This window comes from Ipomoea nil, unplaced genomic scaffold (assembly GCF_001879475.1).
Source record: "Ipomoea nil cultivar Tokyo-kokei standard unplaced genomic scaffold, Asagao_1.1 scaffold0900, whole genome shotgun sequence".
Taxonomy (NCBI): domain Eukaryota; kingdom Viridiplantae; phylum Streptophyta; class Magnoliopsida; order Solanales; family Convolvulaceae; genus Ipomoea; species Ipomoea nil.
The window spans coordinates 1,752,944-1,770,629 of NW_017617328.1; the positions used below are offsets into that span (position 1 = coordinate 1,752,944).

Consider the following 17,686-nt stretch of genomic DNA (forward strand, 5'->3'; position numbering starts at 1 on the left):
AAACACAACATTAATCCAAAATATGCAATAATATCAAAACTAGAACAAAGGAAAGACATTATCAAAAAAAAAAAAAAAAAAAAAAAGAAGAAGAAGAAGGAAAGACTACAAAAGTAGAGCATACCCTAAACAACACTTTTCTCTACTGCTATGACTACTGTGACAGCTCTCTCTTGTTGACAAGAGAAAAAGATCTATTTATAGGGAACTTGTAAGGTTTCGTCGCACATGCATGCCTTTGCCCGTGCAGTTGCACCGGTAAGGCATGGGGACAGAGTGCCCATGCGGAAGACAAGCTTTATGCACGGGCGTGCCACCACTCGTGCGTAATCTTGTCTTCACGCAACAGTGTTCCTGATTCCAGTCCTTTGCGTGTTTTTTCTCTGATTTTACTCTTATGCTCCTTTTTTTTATTTTTATTATTTTTAAATAATGTGTTTTCGCTATCAACTTTTGCTATTTTTTTCATTTCCTTCCTCCTAAGTGTATTTGAGTTATTTGGAGTATAAAACACCCAAATAATTATTCCAAAATTGGTGCAAAAATAGAGTGAAAATATGTTATAAAATGAGAGTCATCATAGTATATTACCTAAAAAATGAATCTTTAGTACATTAAAATTGCATATTTATCAATGGTTCACACTATAATTTGCTTTGATACCTTCAAATACATATATAATATATTTGGGCCTTGTATATGGGCCTTAGTTAATGATTCCTTCAAATCCATAGATATTTGGGCCTCAGTTAATGATTCCTTCAAATCCATAGATATTTGGGCCTTGGTTAATGATATTTGGGCCTTGTATAAGAAGGCTTTTTTTTTTTTTTTTTTCACGAAGTAGGATGATAATTCACCGAGAGGCAAATTATAGGCAAATTATGCTGTGCAATCGTGTGCACCTTGCATATTATAGAAATTATGGATTCAATTTTGTGTGCACCTTGCATAGTACACACAGTTGCACATCATAATGCTTCCAAATTATACTATGAATTATAATTTACATTGCAAGGTGGACAGTTGATGAATGTTCATTTTTAGTAAATGGAAGATTCATTTTTAATATATTATAGGTTTTTTTAGGTAATATATTCAAAATGAATATGAAGAACGAACCTTCACTACATTAAAAAGAAATTTATATGTTTGTGGCTCACCTTACGATGTGGTCTACAGTCCATGGGCACCGAGACTCCTTTCCTTCCACTGTTCCACACACTCTATTTTTCACGATTTATGTAAAATTTTAAAAATAAGTTAATTTTATTTGTATTCGAGTAATACTACATGTACTCCCACTTTCTATTCTATTTTTACTCTCTGCTTCATTCTTTGATTGATTTAAATAACAAAGTGAACTACTGTTTTTATTCATTCACTTTTATTTACACAATAAAATTTATATACGTACAGAAATTATATTTCATGGGAATACATATATCATTTTCCTTTTTATCCTCCATTATTGTACTAATTTCATATCTAGTCTTATATTTTTAATTTTTAATTTTTAATTTTCTGTTTGCATTCTATGAATTAACTTACGTCTCTCTCAAGTCATTTAACACAGACCCAACAATTCCATTTGTTTTTTTGAAGGTGCCCAACAATTCCATTTAGTCCTCAGACCCAAAAATTCCATTTAGTTTTTTTAAGTTACCAGTCAAAGAAAATAGAGTTTTTGGATCTATTTTAAGGCCCTGTTTGGTAAATGATTGTTAGCTGTTTAGTTGATTGGTTTAATTATAGGGTATAGCTAGTTGATAACATTAGCTGATTGTAGAAAGATGTTTGGTAAATTAGCTGTTTGGTATAATTTCTTTTCTCAAAAAGCTAATTGAAAAATTTGCTTAGAGCAGCTTTTTGAATTTTAACATTTTGGAGTTACAAAAAGCTAATTAATCAAACACTTATATTAATTTTTTGAGAAAAGGGTCAAATACACCCCTAAACATTTCACTAAAGGTCAATTAACCCCACAAACTTTTAAAAAGGTCAATTGAACACATGAACACACAATTTTGAGTCACTTGACCCCATTAACCGGTAACTTTTACCTGATGAACCGGTAATTGACACCGTGGCGTGACACATAAGCGTTGGAGTGGGTACTTGGCTGCCACATAAGCATAAAAAAGAATTAAATTAAAAAAAATTAAATTAATAAATAAAGAATTTAAAATCAGCCCTAAATTCTAATTCTTCTCGGCGTCTTCTTCATTGCGTTTCTTCACCGTGTCTTCTTCTTCTTCTTCTTCTTTGTACTCCATCTCACCCAGTACAGTGCTTCTGAAACTACTGCTCATTCCTTAAACAAATACAATCAAAATAAACAAATAAGCTTTTGAAACTACTGCTCATTCACCCTTCTTCTTCTTTGTACTCCATCTCACCCAGTACAGTGCTTCTGAAACTACTGCTCATTCCTTAAACAAATACAATCAAAATAAACAAATAAGCTTTTGAAACTACTGCTCATTCACCCTAAACATATAAAAAGCTTTAGTTTTCCATTCCCATAAACAAATTTGCGGTAGCATATCAGTGGTATGAAAAAAGAAATTTATACTGCTTAAAGAAAAAGAAAAAACCTAAACCCTAAAACTAGTGGTAGAAGAAAAAGGAAAAACCTTCAATGGTGATGGTGGTGCGACGAGGTGGTGGACCGCCGGAGTGGAGCGCCGAACGGTGGCGGAGGCTGTTGCAACGAAAAAGAATTAGAATGAAGAAGACGAGAAGAATTAGGACTAATTAGGACTAATTAATTCTTTTTACAATAATTTAGGACTAATTAATTCTTTTTAGGGCTGAATGAAGAAGACGAGAAGAATTAGAATTTAGGACTGATTTTAAATTCTTTATTTATTAATTTAATTTTTTTTAATTTAATTCTTTTTTATGCTTATGTGGCAGCCAAGTACCCACTTCAACGCTTATGTGTCATGCCACGGTGTCAATTACCGGTTCATCAGGTAAAAGTTACCGGTTAGTGGGGTCAAGTGACTCAAAATTGTGTGTTCATGTGTTCAATTGACCTTTTTAAAAGTTTGTGGGGTTAATTGACCTTTAGTGAAATGTTTAGGGATGCATTTGACCCTTTTCTCTAATTTTTTTAACCAAGTCAAACAACTAATAGTGGTCAAATAAGTCAAAATTGATCTATAGACTAACTATTTTACAAATAGGGCCTAAATGACTTGAGAGAGATGAAAATTACATATATATATATATATATATATATATATATATATATATATATATATATATATATATATATATATATATGGAGAGTGTAGATGTCTCTACATTTTTTTTTTTTAGGGAGAAGTGTTCTCACTTTACTTGTCCTCCCACATAATGAACTGTTAAGTTACTGTGATTTGTCTCTCTATTATCCTGTCGGGCCAATACATAAAGCCCCGCAAATTATGCCCTGGACCCGTGTCCACAATGAATTGTGGACACGGGCCCAAAACGACGTCGTTTTTTAAAAAAAAAAAAAATCGTCATTTAGTTAAAAAAAAAAAATTCACGTGTGTTTTGCCGTTAACGGCGTTATTTTTTTTTGAATTATGAATGTACAGTTATGCCGTTATGAATGTACAGTTATGTTGTTATGAATGTACAGTTGCAATTATGAAATTATGAACACAGAGCTCTAACATTATGAACTTACAATTATGAACATATAGTGATAAAATTATGACCATGGAGCTTTAAAATTGTGAATATAGAGCTTCGAAGATTATGAATGTACAGTTATGGAGTTATGAATGTACAGTTATGGAGTTATGAATCTACAGTTATGGAGTTATGAATCTACAATTATGAGATTATGAATCTACAGTTATGGAATTATGAATGTACAGTTATTGATCGAATTATGAACAAAGAGCTCTGACATTATGAACTTACAATTATGAACATATAGTGATAAAATTATGAACATAGAACTCTAAAATTGTGAACATAGAGCTTCGAAAATTATGAATGTACAATTATGGAGTTATGAATGTACAGTTATGGAGTTATGAATGTACAGTTATAGAGTTATGAACGTACAGTTATGGAGTTAAGAATGTACAGTTATTAATATATAGTAATAAAATTATGAACATATACTCCTATAACGAAGCAGTCTGAAATTTAAAAAAAAAAAAAGAAGGAGATAACAGTGCCTAACGGCACTATTACCCGTGTCCAGCATGCATGCTGGACACGGGTCCATAGCATAACGATTGTAAAGCCCCTTAGGACAAGAGATTTTGTCTTTTGTGAATAGAATCTTTGAGTATTATTGTTACGTTTTCTATTAATATATGTTTCTAATTATGGTAAAAGTTTAATATGGCCATTATATTGTGATTTGTAACGTAAACTGCAAAATGGATCATTATTGATCATCACCTCAATGAACGCCATGAACATTGCATACCCGGGCACGAGCGTTGCCAATGACCTATAAGTGGTTACACACGATATATTGTTATGTGTCACACACAGTCCTATGCCACTATCTCATTGCCCTTGCATAGCTTTCTTGCCATTAACCCTTACCTCTTTGGTCTCAATCCAACTTCTGATTCTACCTTTGCCTCTAGGTCCAATCATCTCCTAAACTCATGCCTAGCTAATTTCTTCCTCACGTGTAAATACGTTCATTTCAACATACCCAATCAAATTGTTACATCTAGTTGTTAATAAATACAACACGGTAATTAAAATCCGAACAACACATCTTAGTGATGCTCAATTACTTATTTCACACGCATAACCATCATACTCAAGCGATTGCCAAATTAAAACTTAGCATTTGCACATTTCTCCTCGCATTCAAACAAAAGTAATAACAACCCAACAAGTTCACATTTAACAACAATAAAACCACACTACAATAGTGAGGTTTGATTACAATGAAGGTAATAGACTATACTAGTAGTCTCACCCCCATGCATAGTTATTCAAAAGAGTCTTACAATCTTATTTCATCTACATTATATTGATGATTGAGACATTATTATTATTATCGTTGAGATTACTTGATTTAAACATTTAGGGTGATACAACCTTGCAAAAGACCTAGCAAAGGGGTGAATCATTGGAATCGAAGAGTTGACAGCCGTTGTTTGCAACTTGACAACAATTTCTACAAACTGGCTCAGTCCTTCTGTTATTAGGTGGGCAGATCATATAGGCTGCTTTAGGATCACAGACCTGGGGGCAAATCTGAGCATTTCCAAGCTCCACATTACTTCCCAATAAAAAAATACCTATAAAATACATACAGGTACATTTAAGTCAGAATGTATTGACTAAACAAAAAAGGAACACTTTTTTTTATTACAACTATATTAACATACACACACACACACACATATATATATATATATACATATATATATATATATATATATATATATTATTTAAATTAATAATAATATAATGTTTTCAATTCCGTGCATCAACACAGGTAAAATACTAGTTTATATCTAAAAGTGTAGAGGATGTAACGCATACCACACACAAGGAGGACGGTGAAGAAACCAACTTTGCAAGCAGCCATGTTTGCTCTATATACCTTGATTTCGGATGAAATAATGTAAAGTTATGAGATTGAAATTTTTGTGTGTATTGTTGAGTATGTTGTCGTAACTAGTTGTTCCTATTTATAGCAGAAAAAGATTGTTGCTTGTGATTAAAATAAGAGTGAATTCCATTTTTGGTCCTACTCTTATTGGGGTCTTTCCAGATTTAGTCCACTATAATTTTTTTTGCCAAATTACACCCACAGTTATTAACATCATTCCAGTTTTAGTCCACGTTAGACTTTCCGTTCATTTGGCCGTGATTTGGAGGGGCATTTCCGTCATTTTATTTTGTTTCTCTTCTACTTTAAGTGTTGACACCACTTCTTCTCCCTTTCCTAGTTTTCCCAGCGGAGGTCTTCTTCTACCGTTTTCTACCCATTTCAATCTACAAACTAAGGAGCTTTGCTTGAATGGAAAGATACAAAGGAGAAAGCTCTAATTCTTCCCGTTCTTCAAATACAATGAGAAAGTGTTATGTGTATGGTGAATGGATTTCAATTCAGAAATGTCAATGTGGCCAAGAAATGGTTTTGAAGACATCATGGACAAATGAAAATCCAGGTAGGAGGTACTGGGAATGTTCAAGATGTAAGGTTAGTATTTTATATGTTTACAATTTAGAAATTTTTGCAATGGGTCAATTTTCAGTTTCCAAATTCGCAATTTTGAGTTTACAATTTCGCAATTTCGAGTTTTTAATGTCGCAATGTTCAGTTTAATCTTCGCAATTTTGAGTTTCATCTTCACAATTTTCAGGATGGATCATGTGGGTTTGTGAATTGGTATGATCCCCCAATTTGCCCTAGGTCAAAGAGGATAATACCTGGGCTATTGAGGAGAATTAACAAAAGTGAAGAAGAAGTTGCAAGGTTAAAAGCCAAGTTGAGAAGTCGAAGAAATGAAGAAGAAATGGAAGAAACGGAAGAAATGGAAGAAATGAAGGAGAAGCATAGGACTAGTAAATGTAAATTCCTGATGGCTGTTGTACTTCTGATTGTAGTGGTAATGGGTTGTTTGGCTGTAGGGAAGAATGATAGTTTAGGTGTGCCTATGCTCCCATAATGTTTATGTACTGTATGTTTGGTTTGTGTTGCAATAAAAATGGTTTGTGTTATGTTGGAATACTGCAATTGAATAGAAGGTTTATATGCAAATGAACATCAACCATGGCTATTTTGTTGTTGTGCCTTACTGCCAAAAGAATAATTACCAAATGACAACACTTTCATAGCCAAAATGAACACAAATATACTGACCAAACTGTATTCTGCACTAAAGAGTAATATAACCAAAATACAGTTCTTCATTGTGACCAAAAGCCAAAACCAAAAGACAGAGCCAAAATGGTTTCTGACCAAACTGTATGTTACACATCAGATAGCTCTAATACATAGACAAAACACATAGCCAAAAGATATTACTTCATAGCCAAAATACATAGCAAAATGAACAATTTTGATCACAAAAAGCAGTGTATTCTGATCAAGGTTAATCAATGTTAAGAGGTGTGTCAATGGTGTTGGTGAATCTTGACTTCATAATAGCTCTTGTGCCATATCTTCTGACAGGTTGAACACTTGATGTCTTGGATTTCTTGGAAGTCTTGGAAGTCTTGGAAGTCTTGGAACTCTTGGAAGTTTTGTTGCTCACTTGTGGTACAATTTCTTGCTGAGTGTTGTCAAACTCCATTGATGGTTGAATAATTGAAATTTCTTCATGCTGAACAGCCACTCCACCTTCAGGAACATTGTCAAACATAGCAGCTACCTCTACTGCTTCAGTCCAAAAGTCTACACATATCTGACCCTCCAAACCAACTTCATGAGGCTCACAACCAAGTCCAGGGAGAACAGCCTGCTGAGAATCATCTGTAGGGGGCACAACATGCTCAGAACCAACTGTAGGGGGCACAACCTGCTCAGAACCAACTATAGGGGGCACAACCTGCTCAGAACCAATTGTAGGGGGCACAACCTGCTCAGAACCAACTGTAGGGGGCACAACATTTCCTGTTTGCTGCTTCGTTTTCCTTTTTTTGGGATTACACTAGATGAAAAGAATATATCAATGTAATAATTCCAGTCAAATGTAATAAAGAATGAACAATTAGTTTGTATAAGGTACAATACCTTTCTTTGCCTGACAATAGGATCAGTAGGACATGTTCGTGCATTATGGCCTGCCTTGTTGCATTTCTTGCAATGTTTGACAATCAAGCTACGGTTCATATGTGTCCCATCTTTGGTCAGTGGTGGTTGATCTTTGGTCATCTCATGCATAGACAGCTTCCTCAGTTTTTTTGGTCTGCCAGGTTTACTTTTTTATAATGGGGGCAGTGGTGGTTGCTTGTTTGATCTAGGCCATTCAGCAGGACCAGCAATGGGGATTATCCTCCCTCCATACGTATTCAAGTAAGCATTAATTGAGTAACAGCTGTCTACATAATGATGCACAACACCACTTTTACCATTCCTAATCCATATGGCACACACTCCATGTTTACAAGGTATTCCTGTTAAGTCCCATTTCCTACAACTACAAGCCCTCCTAAACAAATCAACAGTATGCTGCTCTAAACTCCCATTCCCTGCCATACATCTTACTTCAAACAAGTGTTCATCACTCTGATTCCCTAAACAGTTACCAGCAGCTTGCTCAATTAAATCAAGTTTTTTCATTATTGTAGGGCAGAAAGGTCCCTTCCATGCCACAACCTTTTCTCTACTATCAAATATTTTTGTCATCATTAATTTCCTAATGCTTTCTAAACAGGAAATCAGTGGTTTTTCTCTAGCATCTAATAGCATGGCATTAAAACTTTCTGAAATATTATTCACTAGAGCATCACATTTAGAGTAAGGTGTGAAATGGGACCTTGACCATTCAGAAGGGTGCTTATCTGATAGCCATTTATATGCTTCCACATCTAAGCCCTTGATTTCTGCCATGGCATCATAGAACATGTTCACTGTGGTGGCCTTGGCTGCTGCCCATAATGCATCCTTCATTGCCTTGCCAACAAATCCTGCCACCTTCATGTTTCCGTGAAGATGTCTCACACAGAATCTATGTGAGGCATGTGGTAGAACCGCTTCAAATGCTGGGAGAAGACCTTTTTGTTTATCTGCAAAACAAGGTATCTTTCAATACATGTGGGTAAAGATATATAATTCACTGTACAGAAATAAATGCACTGCCAGTCTGCCATACCTGATATAAATGTCAGTTCATGTTGATCTTCAGTTGTGATTTCCAAGTCCCTCTTTAAAAACTTCAAAAACCAGGACCATGATTCCTTTGTTTCCCCTTCTACAAGTGCATATGCTAGTGGGAATATGCTGTCATTCCCATCAATCCCCACAGCAGTTACAAGAATCCCTCCAAACTTGCTTTTCAAATGGCACCCATCAACACCAATTAATTTTCTACAAAACTTATACCCATCTTTGCTAGCTTCCCAACAGAAATACATTCTAAGGAATCTAGGCCTCCCATCATACAACAAATCAGTTTCTTTAACCTCAACAGAAGTTCTGGGGTTTCTTTTTTGAATCTCCAATTTATAGTCCCAAATCTTGTTGAAAAAGTCCATAGCTTCTCCTTCAATCACAGCCTTAGCTTTTGTTATGGCCCTCCAAGCTTGCTTCTTACTTATTTCACATTTGTCATCAACCTTCACCTTGTTTCTAAATTCATTAGTACTCCAGTTGCTGTGGTGGCCAATTTCTTTCACCCATCTTTTAGCCATTCTTGTTGATTTCACCATGGAGTTTTCATACACCCAACCACACCCATCATGTTGTTCATGATAACTAACAATTCTCCAAGACATGTCATCCTTAACTTTCCATAAATTAATCTTGAAAGGACAACCACTTTGTCTACACCTTACACACATCCTACACTTGTCATTCTTTGTAAACTTTAATTCCTTCCCAGTATGCAAAGCATAATTATAGACAGCTTCTCTAAACTCAACCTTAGATCCAAAAGTTAATCCAACAGAGAACTTAGGGCAATTCATCTCAGTCTTTGCCCTAAACTCTGGCCACTTAAATTTCTTTTCATCATCACTGTCCTTCCCACTATCTTCATCAGAGAAATTCAGACCTCCATTTCCATATTTCACACTCCCAACCCCATTTCCATCATTCACAGAAACAATATTCTCCCTAGATGATTGAACAGCATCAACCCCTGCAAATTCTGCATTCTGATCTACATGCCCATCAAACTCTAAGTCATCATTTCCCTCAGTATCCCCACTACCCTCACTGTACTCCAAATCATCAAACTCCTCCTCACCTTCAACTACATTTTCACCATCCCCAGCTCCCTCATCACCTATCACCCAAACCTCAATTTGTTTGGGAAACTGGCCACTGTCACATATTGCCCAACAATCACTATCATTGTTTAATTCAAATAAGACCCCACTAGTAGGTGTGAAGTATTTAAATTTATCTAACATGTTATATCCCAATTCCTCAACTGTGTCCCTTAAAGTTATCATCCCCCACAAATCAATATTCAAATTATAAGACTGAGTAGCCCCTCCAACATATCCTATTCCATTCTTTTTTAGGCTCCCTCCATGTCTTAACTTCAGACTAAAGGTATCTGTATTATTTCCAAACACATAAACAAAGCAAAAACAAATGATCAAGCTCAATTATTGGTTTTTAACATATTCTAACAAAAAAGGGGGAAAAAAAAAAACACAGTTTACCCAGCAGTGGTCCCCAGAACATAACTTTCTAATAAAAACCCTACAACAACATGTGGTCCCCTGTTTATATGCATATATACAATTCCAAGTGCATAAGTTAAAGCATCTACCCTACAGAATTTAACATAATTCCATAACAATAGCCGACAGCAAAGCACAATGACAACCCTACACATAAAAGCCGTGTACAAGCAATGGCAGACAACAAAGGACAATGACAAATACTTAAATGGCATTAACATGCTTTACCTAGGTTACTTTATTCATTGTATACACATACAACTCAGAATATGTAAAAATCGACTTTTACCTAGGTTTTTGGGGTCCATCGTTCTTGCTTCCTCCCGTCAGTACTCGTTGATTTAGCTTTCCAATTTCATCGATATTGGTTGGGATTTTCGTCGAAGAATGTTTGGCAATCGATGCGTCGTTGATTCGATTGTCAAACAGGTTGGAATTTGGCTGGGATTTAGGTTTGATTCGATTGTCGTAAGAGAGGGTTTTACGTTTGATTAATGAGAAGTGTATACCATCGTCTGATTTGGGAAGAAATGGTAAAGTAGAATACAAACACAAGAAAATGACGAAAATGCCCCTTCAAGTCACGGCCAATTGACGGAAAGTCTAACGTGGACTAAAACTGGAACGATGTTAATAACTGTGGGTGTAATTTGGCAAAAAAAATTATAGTGGACTAAATCTGGAAAGACCCAATAAGAGTAGGACCAAAAATGGAATTCACTCTTAAAATAATGCAAAAATGAATGAGATCAAATGAAGATATATATGAATTGAAAGACTTTTCCTCCTCTCAAATGTGAATTTAAGATTATTAGTTCATCAGTACATATATGTCATCATTTGTCTATGTTTGACTTTTGACATTTGAGATGGACCAAAACTAAACCAGAATATATATAGAAAAAGATTCCTATGAGCATTTGTTATTTGGAGAAAGTTAAGAACTAATAATTTTAACCATTTATGTGGCTAGATCTCAACAGTACGTTTTAGAATAAAGAGAAAAAAATTATGGTGACATTTCAATAAAAAATTTCAACGTTAAAAGTATACTTTTCAACAGAATAGGGTACACTTTTAAGGATCGTTATGTCATGGAACCGTGTTCACCATCCATGGTGAACACGGTCCCAACGGTGTTAGTACATCGTTATTTTTTTTCCTTAATTAATCGCGTGACTTTTCTTCTTTATTTTCACATTTCGCGGTTTCACTTTAATTTGAGGTGAGCAATGATTTCGGACATTCATAAATTATGAATCCATGCCGGCATATTCACTTTGGAACCATGCCTACACATTCCCGTCCGAAACCATGGCTGCTTCTCTGTAGCGCAAGCTTCTTCAACATTCATAAATTATGAATTTTCCATGCCTACACATTCACTTTGGAACCATGCCTACACATTCCCGTCCGAAACCATGGTTGCTCCTCTGTAGCGCAAGCTTCTTCAACATTCATAAATTATGAATTTTCTGTTATGAGATTATGAATTTACAATAAATTCATAATCTCATAACAGAAAATTCATAATTTAATAAATGTTTTTCTTTTATGCGATTATGAATTTTCTGTTATGAGATTATGAATTTAAAGTACATTCATAATCTCATAACAGAAAATTCATAATCTGACCAAACGCGCGCCGTTAACACCACATTCGCTATTTTTTTATTAATGTAAAAACGGCGCCGTTTGGACCTGTGTTCACCATGAATGGTGAACACGTTTCCAAGGCATAATTTGCCACACTTTTAAACACTATACTGTGTATTTTTGGCCCATTTGAAAATGTAGTGTACTTAGTAACATCTTTTAGAATTTATGATATAGTTTTTTGGTTTGATCTAGTTTGCTTTTTAGTTTGGTTTATGAGTTCACTTTTATTACTTAGGATTTAGTATTTCTAGTTTATATTTGACTTTAGTTTATTTATTTATTTATTATCAGAATGTTATCGTATTTTTTCTCAAATTACATCATCTGTTAAATTTTTCAAAAGAAAGTAGAATGTCAAACTAATAGTTTGAGTCTTTGAAATGGAAAATGAACAATTAATATATTGCAATTACAATGTTGAAAGTTTTACTTTGGTTCATATGAAATATATGCTTATTGGATTCATAACTTGTTTAGGTTGGTTTGGAATGATAAGGAATTATGAATATACTTTTAATAATAATAACGATAATAAATTATATTATTATATTATTATATTATTATATAGCTATGTAATATAATTAAGAAACTTTTATGAGGGTATAATCATGTTTTATTTTCTTCCCAAGTCAAGCGCAAAACAAAATACCACCGTTTTCCTCAGAATTTGTTTTCCTCAACTTTCACGAACTCTACTCCCAATGAAAAAAGTTTTCCATCCAACCAAACAACATAAAACAAAATTTTCCCCCACTTTAAGAAAAACATTTTCACTAGATCGAAAAATATTTTTCAGCGAACCAAACACTCACTTAGGGCCCATTTACTAACATGAAATTTGAATTGGAGAATAGAAAACAGAAAACATGTTTACTAGCACAATTTTTCATTTTGAAAATTGAAAATAATTTTACAGTTTTTTAGAAAACTGGAACACTCTTAAAAACTATTTTCTAAATGGAAAACATAATCATCTATCATTTATTTGGTTATATGTCACTATAACCACATTAGTATGATTACATTCATTATCATCTTCTTTTACTTATCCCCATTTTCTATCTTTTCTATTTTACTTATTTAAACGTAACTTATTTGATTACACTTTCATTATCAAAATTAAGAATTGAACTATATACAATATTTTAGATTTTGATTGAACTCAATAGATTATTAGTTCGGATATTTTTAGTTATGTTATATCGTAATACAAGTTCGGTCCGGATATCGGATATTGAAATCTCACATATATTAGAATTCAAAGTAAAAATTATATATTCAAATGAATATATCCAAAAAAATATTTTAAATATTAGCTCAAAAAATATTAATATTATCTAAACTAAATTTTATGTGAACTTAGTAGGTTATTGGTTCGGATAGATTTTTTTTTAGTTTTTTTTTTTTTATGTAAAAATCTTACATATATTAGACTTAAAAGTAAAATAAAATAAAATTTATTCCATTTAAACCAAACATATGTAAAAATATATTAAATATAAGATCTCTAAAAATCACTCGAAAATAAACTTGTGTTACTTTTATAACGTTAATCTAATTTTTATTTTTTTTAAAAAAAAAAATAGTTGTTAGTAAACAAGTTTTCTAAACAGAAAACAGATAATGAAAAACAGAGAATGAAAACTGAAAAATTAGAAAACATAAAACAGAGAACAATTTTCTGTTAGTAAACGGGCCCCTTAAGATTTTATAAACAAAAGTGTCGCTGGCTGCCATTTTGTGCATACAATTCTAAAAAGATTTGTATAGATCAAATTTATGGACTCTTAATTTTTACTCCCATATTTTTATTTTTTGATGTGGTAAGAAATGTTAAGTTCTTTTCATTTTGTGTATCTTAAGAGAAATGTTAATATCAAAATTTTGAATAAAAGAGTGAAAATAGGGAGTAAAATTTAAAAATCTATGTTGTATTTTCTTGAGAAATAATACCCAATTTGTCATGTGATATCTTGTTTTGACCGATATAAAATCAATTCAAAACTCTATGTACGAAGTTTGAAATTCAAACATTCTCTAATCAAATCAAATGTAAAAAATAAGAAAATGGTTGTCTGGCTAATTTTGAACAGTCATAGTACGTTTAAATATTTAAAATGGTTGTCTGTTGCGTACTTGCCTAGCATAGCGGATCCGTTGAAAAACAGGAATCCAGGCCATTTTTTTTTATATAAATTATTGTATTAGTACAAATATAAATTAAAAATAAAATAAAAATTTATTGACAAAATATAAGGCATAAAAATTCAACAAAGAAATACAATTCAAAATTAACTTAAAAGTGACATTCTTCGTGCATATTTAGATAGAAAATTATTCAACAAATTTTAATGTCAATTTTTTCTAAATTTTATTTTCGATTGCAATTAAAACCATAGAAACATATTTATCAAATATAAAAAATTATATATATATATATATATATATATATATATATATATATATATATATATATATATGGGATGAGATCTGATGCGAAGGAGGTTCCAGGTGAAATATGCGGTGATGAGATCTGAGCCGTTGATCAACGACTCAAACCAATGAAAATTAAAAAAAAAAAAAAACGCGCGTCTTGTAAGCTAGCAGAAGCAAAGTGTAAAAATGACGTACCTTAACAGGGCGTTTGGTTGGAGGGATTTTAAATTACCTTCCCACTTAATTCCCACTTAATTCCAAAGGCCATTAAATTCCGTAGTTTGGTTGGAGGGAATTGCAATTCCATGGAATTGCAATTCCCCCATTTTCATGGAATTAAAATCCCATGTCCCCCCTGGTATTTTAATTCCTGGGAAAAAAAGATAGTGATGAGTCAACATTACCCCTTCATTTTTTAACTTAAAATTAATGTCTAACAACAATAATGGACATTTTTGACTTTATACTACTTATTCCCTTTCAATTCCCATGTATACCAAACATTGGAATTGAAATTCCCAGTAATTCTATTCCTGTCAACCAAACACTGGAATTTAAATTTCCACTTTATTCCCAGTAATTCAACTCCCATGGAATTACAATTCCTTTCCCACATAATTCCCCCCTTCCAACCAAACGCCCTGTAAGTGTTAGACGCACCTTAATAAGTGTTAGAACAACGCACCTTTAGTGTTAAAATAGCACACCTTAATTAAGTGTTGTAAAGACGCACCTTAAGTAGTAAAATCACACACCTTAAGTGTTAAAATGACGTACCTTAAGTGTATAACTGACGCACCTTAAATGTTAAAATGTCGCACCTTAAGTGTTAAAAAGACGCACATTAAGCTTTGAAAAGACGCACCTTAAGCTTCAAAATGACGCACTTTAAGTTTCAACAAATAAAGCACCTTAAGTTATCAAGTGTAAAATTGACGCACTTTAAGTGTTAAAATGACGCACCTTAGGTATTAAAACGACATACCTTAAGCATAGAAAATACGCACCTTTAGTTTCAACCATGCGCAAAATGACCAAAATGCTATCGCGTTTTTTTAAACGTTGTTTAATTTGGATGGTTGATTTTGACAAGATAAACGGCTATCATCCACCCGCATGTTTCACCTGGACAAACACCCCCCCCCCCCCCCCCCCCCCCGCATTTGATCTCTCTCTCTCTCTCTCTCTCTATATATATATATATATATATATATATATATATATATATACATACATACATACATACATACACACACACTAATAAGAGCCAATAAAGTTTTGTCTATATATATAATGGGGACTAAAAAATGCCTTTCAAATTATTTGATGAAATGAATTGTTCAAACACATATACCTGTAAAAAAATAATTGAAGGTAAATCATATGGTAATTACAAACACATAATATGATAACTACAAACATATAAAATATTAACTATAGGTACAGAATTTGTTAACTGCAAACACATAACATGTTATCCAACATCTTATGTATCTGCAGTTAACAATATTATGTACCAGCAGTTAATAATTTATGTGTCTTTAGTTAGAGCATCTCCAATAGAAATTTTTTCTTGTTTATTTTGATGAGTGGGAGGTGAGAGATGATGATTTGGAAGAGATGAGAGATAAGAAATTATATCTGCAGGAAAAATAGTTTTTTTGGGGACTCAAGACTCGAAGAGAAGAGAGAAAAGGGAAACAACTGTGCATTTACTGTGCGTTGAGCGTATTTGGCGCGTCCAGAGAGTGCATGTACTGCACGCGCCTAGACCCTTTCTTAACATATTTTTTTTGTAAAAAAAATTCTGACAATCATGTTTTTTTTCCCTCCTATCTTCCCTCTCCTAATCACACATGCAAAAACTCCTTACAAACTACACCAATTGAGAATGCTCTTATCATGGTATGTGTCAGTAACTAACTAATTATATGTTATGTACCTTCAATTTATTTACATATATACAGAAAATATTAACAGTAGGTACAAAATATGTTAATTCCAAACACAAAAATATTAAATCAAAATTCAGAAATACAATATTAATCATAGTCCATGGTATAACAACCCACTCGTGCCTAGTGATGCAATGTTCAAGGGCATATGTGGCGGTGGTCAATGACCCATTTTGCAAAGTTTTTGTGGCACAAACATTTTGATGAGAAAATTAACTGTTCCAATGGCCTATAATAAGCGGCTGATATTCAATTGTGAAAGGCATGCCAATCAGATCTTAAAAATATGTTAGACGTATACAAAATCGATCATATACAATTATACATGTATTATTATATATGTAAAAATACAATAAAATTCAACCATCATAGTAGAAGCGATACAGAATGGAGCTGAAGAGCAACCTCCCATCATAGTTGCATCCCAAATTGTTGTAGGCCTTAGTTCCTGTATGTTATGAAAGTAAAGCAAATATTTCTGAATATGTTGTCAACAGTTGTCTATTAAAAAGAGAATATAAAACTCTATAAATATATGCTAGATGACTTCAAATAAGAAATAAGTTTCCATATGTCTACAGCCTACTTACCTAAATCCTGTCTAATCTATAGAGATTTCATATATTAAATATATTCCATAACACTCTCTCTCAAGTTGAAGATATTAATTATACCCAACTTGTCACACAAATAACTGATAATCCAAAAATAATTAATCCAAAATCTATATCTATATCTATATAAAAATAAAAATCCTCTTATTTCATTTTTCCCGCCCAAACTTAAGGGCGATTTAGTAATTTAATATTATAAATTAATTACGAATAAGATTAATTCGTAAGATTAATTAGGAATATATATATATATATATATATATATATATATATATATGTATGTATGTATGTATGTATGTATGTATGTATAATAATAATAATAACATGATTAAGAATAATAACATGATTAAGAATATTAATATAATGAATTGATTATGAAAGCAATACCTTAAATAAATAAATACACTTTCTTTTTGAAAAATCTTACAAATTTATAATTCTCATATTTTCACCTATAAATACAGTGAGTTGATGACAATATATACATATATATATATATATATATATATATATATATATATATATATATAAATTTTCATTTTACATTGTATCATTCAAAATATATATATATATATATATATATATATATATATATATATATATATATATAAATTTTCATTTTACATTGTATCATTCTTTTTCCTTGCAGGTAACTCTCTCATCACCGGTTTATCAATT

The 17,686-nt window shown here is 32.6% G+C and overlaps 1 protein-coding gene and 1 long non-coding RNA gene across 2 annotated transcripts; both read right to left on the minus strand.

Annotated features, from left to right (window-relative positions):
- Positions 1-4,833: 4,833 nt before the first annotated feature.
- LOC109179404 lies at positions 4,834-5,665 on the minus strand. The gene is made up of 2 exons (XR_002053887.1): positions 5,524-5,665; positions 4,834-5,276 (listed from the first exon to the last, which is right to left on the minus strand). It is a non-coding gene; the product is annotated as an uncharacterized LOC109179404 (long non-coding RNA).
- Positions 5,666-7,915: 2,250 nt separating this feature from the next.
- LOC109179346 lies at positions 7,916-10,652 on the minus strand. The gene is made up of 3 exons (XM_019328851.1): positions 10,634-10,652; positions 8,805-10,214; positions 7,916-8,718 (listed from the first exon to the last, which is right to left on the minus strand). Exons 1-3 carry the CDS (start codon positions 10,650-10,652, stop codon positions 7,916-7,918), a joined length of 2,232 nt encoding a protein of 743 aa, XP_019184396.1.
- Between the last annotated feature and the right edge of the window lie 7,034 nt (positions 10,653-17,686).